The 19925-nt window shown below is 44.1% G+C and overlaps 1 protein-coding gene across 2 annotated transcripts in view; it reads right to left on the minus strand.

The window, feature by feature from the left end:
- Nucleotides 1-19925, minus strand: part of sft2d1 (SFT2 domain containing 1) — a 103202-nt gene that overhangs the window by 70566 nt on the left and 12711 nt on the right. The window contains exon 2 of one of the 2 annotated variants that reach the window (XM_067989090.1): nt 577-663. The exons of the other annotated variant lie outside the window; for it this stretch is intronic. Within the exon in view, the coding sequence (XP_067845191.1) occupies nt 577-663 (87 nt within the window). The remainder of the gene's footprint in view (nt 1-576; nt 664-19925) is intronic. 2 annotated transcript variants of the gene reach the window in all.

A 19925-nucleotide genomic window follows, 5' to 3' on the forward strand; every position in this document is an offset into this window, starting at 1 on the left:
TTGGCAGCAGTGCCTTCAGCTTCCTAGGCCCTAAGCTCTGGAATTCCCTCCCTATACCTCTCCGCCTGTCCTCCTTTAAGACCCTCCTTAAAACCTACCTCTTTGACCAAGCTTTTGGTTACCTGTCCTAATATCTCTATGTGGCTCAGTGTCAAATTTTGTTTGATAATCACTCCTGTGAAATGTCTTGAGACGTTTTACTACATTAAAGGTGCAATATAAATGCAAGCTGTTGTTGTTTTGTCAGGCTACATGATCAACTGAGGCATCATAGCCAAACCAGACCCTGTTCTAACCTGATGCCCACACGTGTTCATCCAGCAGGGATCATTGTATAGAGTTAGGAGCAAGAACTTAAGACAATTTTTTTTTTCAGTGGCCGAGGCACTGCTACCTCAAACCTTCATGGTCTCTATGGCTCAGCTATTCACTTCCTTAACTAGATGAACCATTGGGCAGCCCTAACTGGTCAGTTTTAATACAATGAAATCCTGACACTTAAATAATGCTTAGTCTTATTTGAGCACTACTAAAATAAAAAGCAATATTCAGTAGTGGAGTAAAGCTTCTACTTACGAGAATTGAACAACAAACTCCAACAGCAAAGCAAATCGCAAACCACTTCACCCTTGTCCCAAAGCTGAGTGAGGATGAATCAAGGACCTTGAAATAAAACCACAAATGAAAGATATAGTTTCGTATCATACACAGAATCAACAAGTACACAACAACTTAAAAACAAAAAAGTGGTAAATTAGTTTGCCTGGGCTCTGGAGATATCCAAATGATTTGAAGCTCTGTGTGTTCAAAGTATATGGAGTTAGGACTGCAGAATAGATAGAGGGCACTGGAAGGAAAATTCATCAGAACAGAACAGGAAGTTGACCCATAATGAAACAACCAGGCAGCTTTGTTCCAATTTTTGTGAGATTATAACAAATTTATTTTAAAATTTTATATATATTAAAATAAAATCAAGCTCTGGAGGCAAAATATTGATTAGAGTTTTCAAAAAATAAAGATCAGCATTCAAAATATAAGTTTCTTTGAAGAGGTGGGAATGGTGAGTCAAAAAAATAATAAAAATTGTGGAAATGGGATTTACATTATTAGTGCATAAATATCTGAGCTGGTTTCTGTCCAACTTTTGTATATGCTCTAGCATAATGCTATTCAGAAGTAGCTCAGTGAAAATCATGAACCTATAAAGAAGCTAGGAAACACAAAATTGAAATTAAATTTGTTCTGCATTGTAGCACTATTGGAGAACATTCTCACTAATAGTGAAAACTTCAAATTTGTACAGCAAACAATTAATCCAATAAAGTACACTGCATGTTAAAAGAACTTCAACTGTTTTATGAGCTACAAATAAAAGTAAGAAACAAGATTGAATGGATGACTCCACGCCTCCAAGTACTTTAAACGACCTTACCCCAACCACTCAGATCAATTTAACCATTTGTTATGGTCACTGCCCCAAGTTATTTTGAGGAGAGCACATATTATCTAATTAAAATAATTTAACAATAAAAACATACAATAGTCAATTCTCTAAAAAGCATATTTAGGCAAGTGATGAAGATGTCAGTTACACTTACTTTTCCTAGGCGCATGCACTTACAGCCAATTGGAAATTATGGATTTAAACTATTGAAGTAAAGGGAGATAAACTTTTCCAATCTTTACTGTAGATAATTATGTTGGCCAATTTGGATTAAAAATCAGTAATTTTTGTGTTACTTTTAGCACTGTACTCTACAAAAACAAATAACACCATGTTACTGAAGACTGGTAATGTATAACAGTCGGATATTAAAAATAGTCTTAAAGACAATTTGTGGACCTTTTAAACAGGTGAATTCCAATGGGGCTAGTTTCCCACATGCATTAACTACATAGAGCAGAAGTGCCCAAGCTTTCTTTTGCTGAGCCCCTGTTTGTAGAGACAAGTCCCATTCACACACCCCCTTTTATTAAGAAACAGTATTTTGTAGTCTTCAAGATGACAGAGTTCAATCCTATTGGTTTCAAAAACTGGGGGGAAAAATTGAGAAAAATTCAAAATGGTCACCCTGCCATCAGTCATGTAGGGACTGGGTGCTTCAAATATCCAACTGCTTCGAGGATCTCTATTTTCATGCAATCAGGAGATGCCACTGACCTTTAACTGATGTAACCTCACATAGCCATGGGGAGGTGCATCATGGGGCGATTTCAGCACAGCGCTGGACGTTTGAGTCCCAGCTAATTTCTAGAAGCGGATTGTCGTAAAAACCCATCTGGTTCACTAGTGTTCTTTAGGGAAGGAAACCTGCTGTCCTTACCTGGTCTGGCCTATATGTGACTCCAGACCCACAGCAATGTGGTTGATTCTTAATTGCCGTCTGAAATGGCCTAGCAAGACACTCAGTTGTACAATCTCGCTAAAAAAAAAGTCATAATAAGAATAAAACCAGACGGACCACCCGGCATCGGACCACTAGGCACCGGACATGACAAAGGCAAACCAAGCCCAGTCGACCCTGCAAAGTCCTCCTCACTAACATCTGGGGACTTGTGCCAAAATTGGGAGAGCTCTCCCATAGACTAGTCAAGCAACAGCCTGACATAGCCATACTCACAGAATCATACCTTTCAGCCAATGTCCCAGACTCTTCCATCACCATCCCTGGGTATGTCCTGTCCCACCGGCAGGACAGACCAACCAGAGGTGGCAGTACAGTGATATACAGTCAGGAGGGAGTGGCCCTGGGAGTACTCAACATTGACTCTGGACCCCATGAAATCTCATGGCGTCAGGTCAAACATCGGCAAAGAAACCTCCTGCTGATTACCACCTACCGTCCTCCCTCAGCTGATGAATCAGTCCTCCTCCACTATGTTGAACACCATTTGAAGGAAGCACTGGGGGTAGCAAGGGCACAGAATGTACTCTGCGTGGAGGACTTCAATGTCCATCACCAAGAGCGGCTCGGTAGCACCACTACTGACCGAGCTGGCCGAGTCCTGAAGGACATAGCTGCCAGACTCGGCCTGCGGCAGGTGGTGAGCAAACCAAAATGAGGCAAAAACTTATTTGACCTCGTCCTCACCAATCTACCTGTCGCAAATGCATCTGTCCATGACAGTATTGGTAGGAGTGACCACTGCACAGTCCTCGTCGAGACGAAGTCCTGTCTTCGCACTGAGGATACCATCCAACGTGTTGTGTGGCACTACCACCATGCTCAATGGGATAGATTCAGAACAGATCTAGCAGCTCAAAACTAGGCATCCATGAGGTGCTGTGGGCCATCAGCAGCAGCAGAATTGTACTACAGCACAATCTAAAACCTCATGGCCTGGCACATTCCTCACTCTACCATTACTAACAAGCCAGGAGATCAACCCTGGTTCAAATAAGAAGTGTAGAAGAGCATGCCAGGAGCCGCACCAGACGTACCTAAAAAGGAGATGCCAACCTGGTGAAGCTACAACTAAGGACCACATGCATGCTAAACAGCAGAAGGAACATGCTATAGACAGAGCTAAGCGATTCCACAACCAACGGGTCAGATCAAAGCTCTGCAGTCCTGCCACATCCAGTCGTGAATGGTGGTGGACAATTAAACAACTAACGGGAGGAGGAGGATCTGTAAACATCCCCATCCTCAATGATGGCGAAGTCCAGCACATGAGTGAAAAAGACAAGGCTGAAGGCGTTTGCAACCATCTTCAGCCAGAAGTGCCGAATGGAGGATCCATCTCAGCCTCCTCCCGATATCCTCACTATCACAGAAGCCAGTCTTCAGCCAATTCGATTCACTCCACGTGATATCAAGAAACGGCTGAGTGCATTGGATACAGCAAAGGCTATAGGCCCTGACAACATCCCGGCTGTAGTGCTGAAGCCTTGTGCTCCAGAACTAGCTACGCCTCTTGCCAAGCTGTTCCAGTACAGCTACAACACTGGCATCTACCCGACAATTTGGAAAATTGCCCAGGTATGTCCTGTCCACAAAAAGCAGGACAAATCCAATCCGGCCAATTACCGCCCCATCAGTCTACTCTCAATCATCAGCAAAGTGATGGACGGTTTCGTCGACAGTGCTATCAAGCGGCACTTACTCACCAATAACCTGCTCACCGATGCTCAGTTTGGGTTCCGCCAGGACCATTCGGCTCCAGACCTCATTACAGCCTTGGTCCAAACATGGACAAAAGAGCTGAATTCCAGAGGTGAGGTGAGAGTGACTGCCCTTGACATCAAGGCAGCATTTGACCGAGCATGGCACCAAGGAGCCCTAATAAAATTGAAGTCAATGGGAATCAGGGGGAAAACTCTCCAGTGGCTGGAGTCATACCTAGCACAAAGGAAGATGGTAGTGGTTGTTGGAGGCCAATCATCTCAGCCCAGGACATTGCTAGGCCCAACCATTTTCAGCTGCTTCATCAATGACCTTCCCCCCATCATAAGGTCAGAAATGGGGATGCTCGCTGATGATTGCACAGTGTTCAGTTTCATTCGCAACCCCTCAGATAATGAAGCAGTCCAAGCCCGCATGCAGCAAGACCTGGACAACATCCAGGCTTGGGCTGATAAGTGGCAAGTAACATTCACACCAGACAAGTGCCAGGTAATGACCATCTCCAACAAGAGTCTAACCACCTCTCCTTGACATTCAGCGGCATTACCATCGCCAAATCCCCCACCATCAATATCCTGGGGGCACCATTGTCCAGAAACTTAACTGGACCAGCCATATAAATACTGTGGCTGCAAGAGCAGGTCAGAGGCTGGGTATTCTGCGGCGAGTGACTCACCTCCTGACTCCACAAAGCCTTTCCGCCATCTACAAGGCACAAGTCAGGAGTGTGCTGGAATACTCTCCACTTGCCTGGATGAGTGCAGCTCCAACAACACTTAAGAAGTTCAACACCATCCGGGACAAAGCAGCCCTTTTGATTGGTACCCCATCCACCACCCTAAACATTCACTCCCTTCACCACCGGCGCACTGTGGCCGGTGTGTACTATCCAGAGGATGCACTGCAGCAACTCACCAAGGCTTCTCCGACAGCACCTCCCAAACCAGTGACCTCTACCACCTAGAGCAGCAGGCACATGGGAACAACACAACCTGCACATTCCCCTCCAAGTCACACACCATCCAGACTTGGAAATATATCGCCGCTGGGTCAAAATCCTGGAATTCCCTTCCTAACAGCACTGTGGGAGAACCTTCACCACACAGACTGCAGCGGTTCAAGGTGGCGGCTCACCACCACCTTCTCAAGGGCAATTAGGGATGAGCAATAAATGCCGGCCTCGCCAGCGACGCCCACATCCCATGAACGAATAAAAAAAAACATTGAACCTATCAAAGCTGCTTCCGGTGTCACAGTAACGTACCACATGCAGGTCTGATAGGTCCAAAGTTCACTTCTAGAAATTAGCAGGGATTCATGCATCCCATGCTATGCTGAGATCACCCCATAAGGCAACTCCTGAGGTTGCATCGGTGGCTCTTGTTCTTATCCAGTCCGTCCACCTTGCACCCTCCCCAAATAACCTCAGCACGCCTTCCCCATCCCAGTTTTGGAACCTCAGAGTGATTGACATTTTGCACTGTACACTTATTGAGTCATACATGTATTTAAAATTTACTTTAGAAGACAATTTCATACTGTACTTATACTCAATGGAAGGTGCATCAAGAAAGGAGGAATTCATTATAAAATTTGTTATAACTACAGCAGATTAATTATCTTAAACTGTTGTAACAGCAGCATGCACATTGCATATGACAGGGTGTCTTACCTTATCAGCTCCTGATATTTATCCTTAGGCAGCATGAAAGAGGCAAATTAATAGTAATTTATAGTTCATCCTTTATTATTCACATTTAGTAATTTTGCTTGCTTGTTGGAGGACGATAAGAAGTATTGAGAATGAACTATCAACTTCAAAAACAGGTACATTGGCAGACATTTTGCACATTTCAACAAATTTAAAGTTGCCATACAAAAAAATTCAGTATGAATTACATGTACATCAGAGATGTTCATCAGTATGGTACACAGTATTCAGTAGGAAATCGATGAAATCTTACTCAAAAAATAACATATCTTACAGTATTCACAAGAATACAGAATATGTCTTATAGTATCTGTTATCTTTCTCTTTCCCCAATTTTCTCCTTTTCAATCCTGAACGTATTGATACATTCTGGGATACAATTCCTCAGGGGTTAGCAATCCTCCAGTATCTTACCCAAGTAGCCACCCTTCTTATATGAGCCTAACACAGCAAGTACCCACAGACTGTTGGACTGTGGAGTATCAGCTGAATTTGATGTTCACCTCATCTCAGAGCCAAATTTCAAGCAGATGTAATTGGAAATCAATCAGGAGCAGGAACTCAGGCTGATTTTCCTCTCTGCCCAGGCTTGCCAAGACCAAATATGATGCTCCCATTAAGAACAGACAGCACATGCTGGGAATCAAACTTGGTCTGTACAGGACAGTAGCCACCATATGGTACATTTACCCATTAAGCCATCAAGGGAGCCCTAGGTGATAATGTTACAACTAACAAACATTGGTTCCCATACTCGTCTTAGTACAGTATACATTTCTAAAAAGACATGAATGTAGCATACTTAATACAGATTCATACTAACCTTCTCACTCAAACTTGAACTCACTAAGCACAAGTAATTCACAGCAATCAACTTTACAGATTTTTGAGAAATTAAATTAAAAAACTGCAGTTCTATTTTCAACAGTTGGAAGAATCACAAGAGTATGTCATGTAACATTAAGCCATAGTTCATGCCTGTGCCCTGAACTACAGTTAACTATCAACCATAGAAACAAGTGGCTAATGTAGGATTTAAAAAATGCTCTGCACTAATTTCAGCCTATTCCATCATATTTACATAGCTGAACAGCCTTCACATCATCTTCTGGATTTCACTGTGCTTCACCATGTCTGATGCCTTTTCCATTGACAGTATTTCACAGCAGGGACTCATTAAACAATTACAATCTGTGCATGTACAATTGATTTAGTTCCAGCAACCTTAAACTGTGATTGTAATAGTGACAATATAATTGAAATTATGCTAATGACTGGAGTGCGCAGATATCAATTTGAAGCCTGCACCCATTTTGATACTGCTGAAGTACTTTCAAGCCAAATGTTCAGTAAACCTTCCCTCTCTAGTTGTATTTTTTGGCATTTTTTTTTGCACTCATCAAGATGAAAGCTGTTAGCATTAGAAAATGGAACACATTCCCATGTTGGACATCAGTGCCAGCATCAAGTACTACCACGACAGGTATCAGTTAGGAGCCATAAACTCCTGACAGAGTCAAGCCTGATTCAGTGCTCATCAGACACTGACATTTGCAGACTTCCAGCTGGGAACATTGGATAGCTATCAGGAACAAAAACCTTGGACAATTTTTCACCTCCCTGACAGGACCGTTGTAGCAACCCTACTGTCACCCAGCTAATCCAGCATAAATCACCCACCAACTCTGGGACTTTCTAGTCTGCAATGGCTCAGCAACTCGCTGCCTTAAATGGCTGTGGTGGCACTCCCGTAGTTTCTAACCACAAGGGAAATACCTTAATTGCCACTGTTGGAGGCAGAATCACAAATATTGTGCACTACCACTAAAAATTTACCAACTTCCACCAAGAAATTATAGCGTTCCATTAAATAGATCTATTTAATATTGCAGCCCATTCATCATTGTTGAAGCTACTGGTTTGCAATGACTGAGCAAGTCAAATTCCATTTCTATTGCATGGGATTCTGGCATTTTCGCAGGCGTTTTGGAAATTACATTATGCAATTCTATCTGTTTATAATCATGATCACTGATTTATTGGTGACAGAATAAAAAATTGTTTTCATTACGTGGGATTATGGGTTCGTCATTTAATCTATGTTTTGAAGATTGCATTATACGAATCTGTCCATGGGGGGGGGAAAGAGGGGAGGGACAGCAAACCAATGGCCTAGATCATAGTTTAAGAGGCTGAAGGTATTCAAAATAAGGTTTCATTGCATACCAGCACATTATATTATGTTGTATCAGAGCAGAAACTAAAACATGTTCATCTGGTACTTGCATTGAATCAAGAGCATAAGTCACAGTTTGCACAGATTTAAAAAAAATAAAATTGCAACTATGCCTCAGTTACATCATGTTGATACACATTCCTTTCATAGCATGCAGTGGACATGTTATTGTACGATATGCCTTTCAGAATAGTTTGGAGACAACTCTTTTGGTTAACTCTGCTAAGTGGTAATAGCAGTAGTTTGCAGCTGCGATTGTCTACTTTGACTGTGTCTAGTCAGGTTTTGGCCATACTGTTGGACTGAGTTTCTGCAGTTAGGTAGTTTGAATTAACTGTGACACTCCTCTTGTAAGGTATTTAGGTTATACAGGAGTGTGCCAGTACAACTTACCTAGGTTAAGCTTCAGCGAGTATGTTAGGGTTGCTACAGTGCGTATGTTATTTCTTTTCCCTTCCCCGAAACAGGACTATTTTCTATAGTAACCACTGTTGGAAGGGGAGGGGTGGTGTGGGGTGGGGTGGGGGAAGAGAAAGAGAACTTACACTCTATCTGGTACATCACATAGGAGTGGTAGAGTAGATGGAGCATCACACACTATTGCACAAACTCACAACTTCACTATTATTTTGAATAAGCAAGGATCGCTGTCATTGTTTTTGCTTCCAAGTTTATGTTTACCAGTAACAATAAGAGTTTGTTTACAAAAAAAATGAAACGTAAAGACAGGCCTTAGGGAAAGAGCTCCTCAATCATAGCCTGGAATGCCAATGATGCTCCTGAAGTGGCTGCTCTGTTTCTGCCAGCTCCTCATCATCCTTTCCCTTTTCTTCTGCCTGGGTCATGGTGTATTGCTGGCCCTTAGATACAGACTCTTTCTACATCTACATTGTGCAGCACGCAGCACACTACCACTATTTTGTCAACACCTCCCTCAGCTGATGAATCAGTCCTCCTCTGAGTGAGCGCCACTTGGAGGAAGCACTGAGGGTAGCAAGGGCACAGAATGCACTCTGGGTGGGGGACTTCAATGTCCATCACCAAGAGTGGCTCAGCAGCACCACGACTGACCGAGCTGGCTGAGTCCTGAAGGACATGGCTGCCAGACTGGGCCTGCGGCAGGTGGTGAGCGAACCAACACGAGGGAAAACCTACTTGACCTCATCCTCACCAATCACAGATGCATCTGTCCATGACAGTATTGGCAGGGGTGATCACCGCACAGTCCTCGTGGAGACGGAGTCCCGTCTTCGCACTGAGGACACCATCCAATGTGTGGTGTGGCACTACCACTGTGCTAAATGGGATAGATTCAGAACAGATCTAGCAGCTCAAAACTGGGCATCCATGAGGGGCTGTGGGCCATCAGCAGCAGCAGATTTGTATTACAGCACAATCTGTAACCTCATGGCTCGGCATATTCCTCACTCTACCATTACCAACAAGCCAAGGGATCAACCCTGGTTCAACGAGGAGTGCAGAAGAGTATGCCAGGAGCAGCACCAGGCGTACCAAAAAATAAGATGCCAACCTGGTGAAGCTACCATACAGGACTACATGCGTGCTAAACAGCGGAAGCAACATGCTAGACAGACCTAAGCGATTCCATAACCAACAGATCACATCAAAGCTCTGCAGTCCTGCCACATCCAGTCGTGAATGGTGGTGGACAATTAAACAACTAACGGGAGGAGGAGGCTCTGCAAACATCCCCATCCTCAATGATGGCAGAGTCCAGCACATGAGTGAAAAAGACAAGGCTGAGGCGTTTGCAACTATCTTCAGCCAGAAGTGCCGAGTAGATGATCTATCTCGGCCTCCTCCCGATATCCCCACCATCACAGAAGCCAGTCTTCAGTCAATTCGATTCACTCCACGTGATGTCGAGAAACGGCTGAGTGCACTGGATATGACAAAGGCTATGGGCCCCGACAACATCCCGGCTGTAGTGCTGAAGACTTGTGCTCCAGAACTAGCTACGCCTCTAGCCAAGCTGTTCCAGTACAGCTACAACACTGGCATCTACCTGACAATGTGGAAAGTTGTCCAGGTATGTCCTGTCCACAAAAAACACGACAAATCCAATCCGGCCAATGACTGCCTCATCAGTCTACTCTCAATCATCAGCAAAGTGATGGAAGGTGTCGGCGACAGTGCTACCACGCGGCACTTACTCACCAATAACCTGCTCGCCGATGCTCAGTTTGGGTTCCGCCAGGACCACTTGGCTCCAGACCTCAATAAAGCCTTGGTCTAAACATGGATAAAAGAGCTGAATTCCAGAGATGAGGTGAGGTGACAGCCCTTGACATCAAGGCAACATTTGAACGAGTGTGGCACCAAGGAGCCCTAGTAAAATTGAAGTCAAAGGGAATCAGGGGGAAAACTCTCCAGTGGCTGGAGTAATACCTAGCACAAAGGAACTTGGTAGTGGTTGTTGGAGGCCAATCATCTCAGCCCCTTGACATTGCTGCAGGAGTTCCTCACGGCAGTGTCCTAGGCCCAACCATTTTCGGCTGCTTCATCAATGATTTTCCCTCCATCATAAGGTCAGAAATGGGAATGTTCGCACAGTGTTCAGTTCCATTCGCAACCCCTCAGATAATGAAGCAGTCCGTGCCGCATGTCGCAAGACCTGGACAACATCCAGGCTTGGGCTGATAAGTAGCAAGTAACATTCGCACCAGACAAGTGCCAGGCAATGACCATCTCCAACAAGAGAGAATTTAACCACCTCCCCTTGACATTCAATGGCTTTACCATCACCAAATCCCCTACCATCAACATCCTGGGCGTCACCATTGACCAGAAACTTAACTGGACCAGCCATATAAATACTGTGGCTGCAAGAGCAGGTCAGAGGCTGGGTATTCTACGGCAAGTGACTCACCTCCTGACTCCCAAAGCCTTTCCACTATCTACAAGGCAGAAGTCCGGAGTGTGATGGAATACTCTCCACTTGCATAGATGAGTGCAGCTCCAACAACACTCAAGAAGCTCGACACCATCCAGGACAAAGCAGCCCGCTTGATTGATACCCCATCCACCAGCCGAAACATTCACTCCCTCTACCACCGGTGCACAGTGGCTGCAGTGTGTACCATCCACAGGATGCACTGCAGCAACTTGCCAAGGCTTCTTCGACAGCACCTCCCAAACCCAGACCTCTACCACCTAGAAGGACAAGGGCAGCAGGCACATGGGAACAACACCACCTGCACGTCCCCCCCCCCCCCCCCCCCAAGTCTCACACCATCCCGACTTGGAAATATATCACCGTTCCTTCATCGACGCTGGGTCAAAATCCTGGAACTCCCTACTTAACAGCACTGTGGGAGAACCGTCACCATATGGACTGCAGCGGTTCAAGAAGGCTGCTCACCACCTCCTTCTCAAGGGCAATAAGGGATAGGCAATAAATGCTGGCCTTGCCAGCGACACCCACATCCCATGAACGAAAAAAAAGAAACACCTTCCTTTGTTCCAGTTACTCTCAGGATGGAGGAAGGTGATCTTGTGGTACTTGATCCCACTTCTTCTTCACCGTGCAACATAAAATAGTGGCAAGGTTTCCTCAAGCTCCTTGGTATGGGCTACATTAAGAAGCCTGCGATATGATACTAACCTCAACACAGACCCCCACAAATCACACTAAGATTGCTCTGCAATTTTTATATTTGGACTCAGATTTGTGAAAATCCAAATTTTGACTCTTCACCCTGTTCAGTAACGTGCAACAATGTTGTCGTGAAAAAAATATGCTTTAAGCATATTTCAACAGCAGTTTGCAATACGTGTTAAAGGAAATTGTCACATAGCGTGCTGATCATGAAAGAGATCTAGAGTGAACAATGGACAGTTTAATTAAACTGTCAGCCAAACACAAAAAAAGCAAACATACAGAGTTACATTAACATTGGAACAGAGCACAAGTCAACAGAGGTTCAATTTTTGCTGTGCAAGGAGTTAATCAAATCCCATTTGGAATACTGTATGCAGTTCTGCCACTTAGTCATAGGAAGGATATTATTGCTCTTGAAAGGGTAAGGAAAAAAAGGTAATTCCTAGTGGCAGGAATCTTAACTGAGGAAGCTGAACTTGTTCTCTTTGGAAAAGAGACTTTTTAAAACCACTGAGCCTGCAACCGGTGTACCATGTTAATTATATCCATATGATTTATATCAATGTGTTAATTGTATTCAAGTGGTTCGTATCAATTGGAGACTCTCGTATCCATTGATATGAGAGCTTATCTAGGGTGTGGTGGGTGTAATGTGGAGCTCTGTGAATAAAGGCTTGGAAGCAACTGAAGGCTAGGCTCTAGTAGTCTATCCTTTACTCCCTGCCTATCCAATTTATAACATACCTTACAGGGTTCCATTCAGTGGAACCCCTACACTTGGTCTACATTAAGGTTAGATGTGACAATTTACCTGTTTCTCCAGACCCTAGTGATTGATCTAGAGATGCAGCCAAGTGAAATCCTGTGAAAAATCCTCAATCTGTGGTCTATACAAGAGCTGGAACCTGGAAGAAAGGTTCCATCCAAAGTCAGGGACCCCAGAGCCGGTGCATTGTGGCTTTCATTGACTCGCGTTAAATGCCTGTAAAAATGCGCACCAAGGCAACTCTTCGCGGCCTTCCTTTTCCCTGGGGGGGGGGGGGGGTCATATTCCCAATCACCTGTAGGTAAATGAAATTTTTAAAGCAAGCCCACGAGGTTCTCTGGCTGTAAAAATGCCAATCTGCCACATCATGGACATAGTCACCGATGGTCTTGTTCGGAGAATTGACTGGTCATACCATGTGCACTGTCGTTCCCTCGTATATTGTCCAGGTAAGGATACTGAATCCATCTGTTTCATAGTAACACAATAACAGTTTCAGGCAGGAGAAGATCTTCAGTCTATCTAGCCCACCTATCCATAGTATTCCTTTGGTGCATTTCTAATAACCCTGAATCCCTTTTGTTGACAAGCACCTGTCTAGTTCCTTCTTGAAACCCATTAAGGTTTCATGTTCCAGTAACATACTTATCACCCTTTTAGTAAAAAAAAAGTTCCTCCTGCATTTCCTATTTGCTTTTGCTGTCCTTGATTTGCAGATATGACCCCTTGTGCTTAAATTATGTACATGTCAGAAAAGCTTCCTTGGATCCAATTTGTCCAAATCTTCCATAATTTTAAACGCCATCATATCCCCCTCTCAGTCATCTCTTTTCAGAGAGAAAAGGCCCAAGGTAGTAACTCTTTCATCATACGTCATTCCCTCAAGTTCCAGAATCTACTGCACAGCCCTTCTCTGTACCCCCTCCAATAACTAAATGTTCTTTTTGAAATAAGAACACCAGGACTGCACACAGTACTCCAGATATGGTTTCACCAGGACCATATAAAGTTTTAAAATTAACACACTGGAAAATATGTTATACCCCTTGCTATGCATTGGTACATTCTGCTTGCTTGCTTTTTAAGAGCCCAAGAACATAAGTAATATGGAAGGAGCAGGAGTAGGCCATTTGGCCCCTCAAGCCAGCTCTGCAATTCGATAAGATCATGGTTGATCTTCAACCTCAACTCCACTTTCCTGCCCGATCCCCATATCCCTTGATTCCCTTGAACATCGTGCTGATGGTTTATTGTCCATTACTGCCCCAACCACCCCCCCTCCCAAAAGAACTCGCCTGCTCTGATACCTCAAGTATATTTTCAGTTAGCACATAACCCACATCAATCTTTCCACTGCCAAATCACATTGATTCTTGGTCTGTGCAAGTTAACTGAATTCAATTTACTTCTACAAAGCATCCCTGAGCTAGGATAGAACAAAAAATAATAATCAGCCACTGTTCTCACTACTGGTTGCTATCCAATTAACTGTGTGGGAAAGTCTATACATCGGAACTTCAGGTGAGGACAGGAAAGGCTCAGCTACAATGCCAATATGGTTGCATAGTATGTTAATGCTGACTATTTATCTTTACACATGAAGAATAGTCACTTCAGCAAGAGTGTAGAGCTGCCAGTGATCCTGGAACTATACATCCTCACCATGCTTCAATATCTTCAGGTGAAGCAAAATGAGAAAAGGACAAAATTGGAATAAGCGAAGCAATGATGACAAAACTGGAGGAAAGAGGAAGACAAATGAACTGCCATTGCTCAATTAACAAACAGCAAGAATTTGTGGCCAAAAATAATTTCTGAACGTTTATAAAACAATCCGAGCAGAAAAAAAGTCTTAGGTAGTTTTTGAAAGTGCAGGAAGAAATGAGTAGAGACAGTAATGGCTTAAAAAGAAATGATGCACCACACTTTAAACTCCACTTAACTGTTGAGTTTCAAAAAAAATGTCTGCAAAAGGAACATCAAAAACATTTTTGAGCCACAAAATAAAGATGAATGTGTTCGTGCGCTTTTCCTTCACTTGACTTGTGAATGAGTATTTCACACTTTTGAGCATTAAACCTTGACAATGTAGGACCAGAAGAGGTGTCTATCTATCTATTAAAGACACAATGAAGCACATAACAGTTGTCCAGCTTATGTTATATTTAATTACACTATAGCATTTTGAGAAGACAGACAGTCTACTTTATACATTTTTTTAAAAACAGCCTATTAAACCTTAATTCATTGCAAACCCTATAAAACCCATTTAGAAGTGATCTTATGTAATATTATTTAAGTATGATTCAGAAGGAAGCAAAAAACTTAAGAACCAAAACTATTAAGATTTTATTCCTCTCACCTTTTGGTTGTATGTTCAAAAATATGCCTGATCCTTATTAGCTATCTTAGGATACAGGCCCTCTGGAGCCTGCTTTCACAAACAAGACATTGCACTACATATAAATTGTGTTCAGCAGTCACTTGTCTTCATACAATCAATACCCATAATGGAAGTTGGTATGGATTGCTGGCACTAAACAGTTATGCTTGCTTCAACTCATTTGGAGAACATAGAGATTTAGACACATAATTGCCGACTGCAATTTTGCCTTCAGAGATGATGGGGTCTCACGAGAACATGTCTCTAGCAGTGTCAATAACTTGCATTGTATAGTACCTTTAATACAGAAAATGCTCTAAGGTGCTTCATGGAGAAGAAACATGTCTGACAGTAGTGAACAAGTTAGGAGAGTTAATTGAAAGCAAATTGGAGACTTGTAAAGGCAGGGCGGCTTTGGGAGGACATTCCAGAGAGTAGGAGTGCAACTGTTCAAGGTTCTGCCACTGATGGTGGAACAGCGGTAGCGGGGATGCACAGGAGGCTAGAGTCAAAGAACTGAAGGGCTGGCATGTAGAACTGGAAGGAACGGCAAGCTCATGGAGGGATCTGTGAATAAGGATTTTGAATTCCATCTCTTGGGGGGGGGGGGGGGGGGGGGGTCAGTGAACCTATAGATGACAGCAATGGGATTGGTGGGCAAGCAGGACTTACCCACCAAGACCCTGCAGGGTCCAGGCATGAGATTTTTGGATGAGTTGGAGTTTGTGTAGAGTGAAGCTTGGAAGGCCAGTGTTAGAGATGTTGCCTGGAGATAACAAAAGCGTGAATATGGGTTTCAGCAGTGTTGATGGACGACTATGGAGTTTTTTTGTCAGGAACCGAAGAAGATGCTTTTGGTCTTCCCAATGTTCAAATGGAGGAAGCATGTAGAGAGAAGCACAGGATTAGCCAGTTGGCTCTCATGTGCTATCATGAACTGACAACAGCAAAGCATCCAAAAGTACTGAGATTTAGCACTTCCAAATTGGCACTGATTCAGATACATCAGAAGTAGCTGCAAATAGAAGTAGAATATCTGATGAATCTCATCTAGATGGACAGTTGCCTGAACAGACCCACCATTCTAATCCCCCAGCTAGGAGAATAACAAACATTAAACCACATGTACTAAACAATATCAGCATTTGCTCACTTTGAGTATACTTATCATTGTCAGGTGAGACGAAGGAGATAATCTCCGAAAGCTTGTGATTTTAAAATAAAATTGTTGGACTATAACCTGGTGTTGTAAGATTCCTTACATTTGTCCACCCCAGTCCATCACCGGCATCTCCACATCATGACTCCTGACATAGGACGCTGTAGAGAACCTTTCTTTTCAGCCATCAAGTACAAGTAAGCAATTTGCTGCTTTTATATTGCTGGCCCCTTACTTGCCATCAAGTCAAAATTCAAACTTGGAAGCCTGTGCAAGTGCAGTTGTTTTTAGGTTACCATTAGAGCTCTGAATTTCATTCATACAATTAATTCAATTTAGAGCACCAGCTCCTAAAACTTTTTGTGCAACAGCTTCCAGTAGAAGCAGCTGACCAATATAAATGGGGTATCAAAGGCTTCTACTCTAACAGGAATTGAAAACCAACAGGATGAAAATAGAACCTCAAGAACTTCTTTCTCTATGAGCAGACACAAAATTGTTTATTTTCTGCAATTTCATGCAAATATTAGCAACACAGACAAATTGAAAAGATATGATTCAATAAACTGGATAAATTAATAAACCAAAGACACAGCAGAGCACTAAAGCACTCTTTACTGTATAACTGCAAAAGAGAGCTGTGAGAAAACCAAAACCATTGTCTTCGGCCCCACCATCAGGCTGAACCAGACTGTTCTCCCTATACTCTCTGAAATCTAGAAGAATGAGAGGTGATCTCATTAAAACATACATGATTCTGAGGGGGCTTGACAGGGTAGACGCTGAGAGGTTGATTCCCCTGGCTGGAGAGTCTAGAACTAGGGGGCATAGTTTCAGGATAAGGAGTCGTTTTTTTTTGAAGACTAAGATGATGAGGAATTTCTTCACTCAGAGGGTTGTGAATCTTTGGAAATTCTGTACCCCAGCGGGCTGTGGATGCTGAGTCATTGAATATGTTCAAAGCTGAAATAGATAGATTTTTGGACTTCAAGAACTTGGAGCATGAGGGGGAGGATCCTGTTGTTGTGGTCCACACAGAAACCAACGACATAGGTAGGACAAGGAATGAGTTTCTGCTGAGGGAGTTTGAGAAGCTAGGGTCCAAATTAATAAGCAGAACCTCAAAGGTAATAATCTCTGGATTATTACCTGAGCCACACGCAAATTGGCATAGGGTCAAAGAGATCAGAGTTAACTGTGCGGCTCAAAGTGCAGTGTGGCAGACAGGGGTTTCGATTCATGGGCACTGGCACGAGTATTGGGGAAAGAGGGAGCTGTTCCGTTGGGTTGGGCTCCACGTAAAATGGGCTGGGACCAGTGTCCTGGTGAATCGAATGACTACACCGGTAGATAGGGCTTTAAACTTAAAAAAAAAAGGGGGGGCGCGGGGGGAGGGAGGGTTCAGTCAAGGGCAAATTTATAGATCTGAAGAGAGAGAAGTAAAGGCCATACAGCAGTGTAGCGATTTTAAAAAATTTGTTCATGGGATGTGGGCGTCGCTGGCAAGGCCGGCATTTATTGCCCATTCCTAATTGCCCTTGAGAAGGTGGTGGTGAGCCACCTTCTTGAACCACTGCAGTCCGTGTGGTGAAGGTTCTCCCACAGTGCTGTTAGGAAGGGAGTTCCAGGATTTTGACCCAGTGGCGATATATTTCCAAGTCGGGATGGTGTGTGATTTGGAGGGGGACGTGCAGGTGGTGTTGTTCCCATGTACCTGCTGCTCTTGTCCTTCTAGGAGGTAGAGGTCGCGGGTTTGGGAGGTGCTGTCGAAGAAGCCTTGGCGAGTTGCTGCAGTGCATCCTGTGGATGGTACACACTGCAGCCACTGTGCGCCGGTGGTGAAGGGAGTGAATGTTCAGAGTGGTGGATGGGGTGCCAATCAAGCGGGCTGCTTTGTCCTGGATGGTGTCGAGCTTCTCGAGTGTTGTTGGAGCTGCACTCATCCAGGCAAGTGAAGAGTATTCCATAACACTCCTGACTTGTGCCTTGTAGATGGTGAAAAGGCTTTGGGGAGTCAGGAATGGAGTCACTCGCCGCAGAATATCCAGCCTCTGACCTGCTCTTGTAGCCACAGTATTTATATGGCTGGTCCAGTTAAGTTTCTGGTCAATGGTGACCCCCAGGATGTTGATGGTGGGGGATTCGGCAATGGTAATGCCGTTGAATGTCAAGGGGAGGTGGTTAGACTCTTGTTGGTCATTACCTGGCACTTGTCTGGTGCGAATGTTACTTGCCACTTATCAGCCTAAGCCTGGATGTTGTCCAGGTCTTGCTGCATGCGGGCTCGGACTGCTTCATTATCTGAGGGGTTGCGAATGGAACTGAACACTGTGCAATCATCAGCGGACAGCCCCATTTCTGACCTTATGATGGAAGGAGGTCATTGATGAAGCAGCTGAAGATGGTTGGGCCTAGGACACTGCCTTGAGGAACTCCTGCAGCAATGTCCTGGGGCTGAGATGATTGGCCTCCAACAACCACTACCATCTTCCTTTGTGCCAGGTATGACTCCAGCCACTGGAGAGTTTTCCCCCTGATTCCCATTGACTTCAATTTTATTAGGTCTCCTTGGTGCCACACTCGGTCAAATGCTGCCTTGATGTCAAGGGCAGTCACTCTCACCTCACCTCTGGAATTCAGCTCTTTTATCCATGTTTGGACCAAGGCTGTAATGAGGTCTGGAGCCAAGTGGTCCTGGCGGAACCCAAACTGAGCATCGGTGAGCAGGTTATTGGTGAGTAAGTGCCGCTTGATAGCACTGTCGACGACACCTTCCAACACTTTGCTGATGATTGAGAGTAGACTGATGGGGCGGTAATTGGCCGGATTGGATTTGTCCTGCTTTTCGTAAACAGGACATATCTGGGCAATTTTCCAAATTGTCGGGTAGATGCCAGTGTTGTAGCTGTACTGGAACAGCTTGGCTAGAGGCGCAGCTAGTTCTGGAGCACAAGTCTTCAGCACTACAGCTGGGATGTTGTCGGGGTCCATAGCCTTTGCTGTATCCAGTGCACTCAACCGTTTCTTGATATCACGTGGAGTGAATCGAATTGGCTGAAGACTGGCTTCTGTGATAGTGGGGATATCGGGAGGAGGCCGAGATGGATCATCCACTCGGCACTTCTGGCTGAAGATGGTTGCAAACGCTTCAGCCTTGTCTTTTGCACTCACGTGCTGGACTCCACCATCGTTGAGGATGGGGGATGTTTACAAAGCCTCGTCCTCCCGTTAGTTGTTTAATTGTCCACCACCATTCACGACTGGATGTGGCAGGACTGCAGAGCTTTGATCTGATCCGTTGATTGTGGAATCACTTCGCCCTGTCTATAGCATGTTGCTTCTGCTGTTTAGCATGCATGTGGTCCTGAGTTGTAGCTTCACCAGGCTGGCACCTCATTTTTAGGTACACCTGGTGCTGCTCCTGGCATGCTCTTCTACACTCCTCATTGAGCCAGGGTTGATCCCTGGCTTGTTGGTAATGGTAGAGATAAAGATAAGCAGAGTGAGTCAGAAAGGGACAGAGAGTTTAACAGTAATAGTGCATCAGTGAATAAGGTCAATTCAGGGAAAAATATAAAATGTTAAATTAAAGGCAAATTATCTAAATGCACGAAGCATTCGTAACAAGACAGACGAATTGATGGCACAAATAGAGATAGCCATTACTGAGAAGTGGTTCCAAGGTGACCAAGGTTGGGAACTAAATATTCCAGGGCAGTTGACTTTTCAAAAAGACAGACAAAATGAAAAGTGGTGGGGTTGGGGGGGCGGTGGGTAGTCCTGATAATAAAGGATGACATAAAGACGATGGTGAGAAAGGATCTTGGCTCAGAAGATCAGGAAGCAGAATCAGTATGGGTGGAGATAAGAAATAATAAGGAGCAGAAAACACTGGTGGGAGTAGTTTATAGGCTCCAT

Source organism: Heptranchias perlo, chromosome 8 (genome assembly GCF_035084215.1).
Source record: "Heptranchias perlo isolate sHepPer1 chromosome 8, sHepPer1.hap1, whole genome shotgun sequence".
NCBI classification, from domain to species: domain Eukaryota; kingdom Metazoa; phylum Chordata; class Chondrichthyes; order Hexanchiformes; family Hexanchidae; genus Heptranchias; species Heptranchias perlo.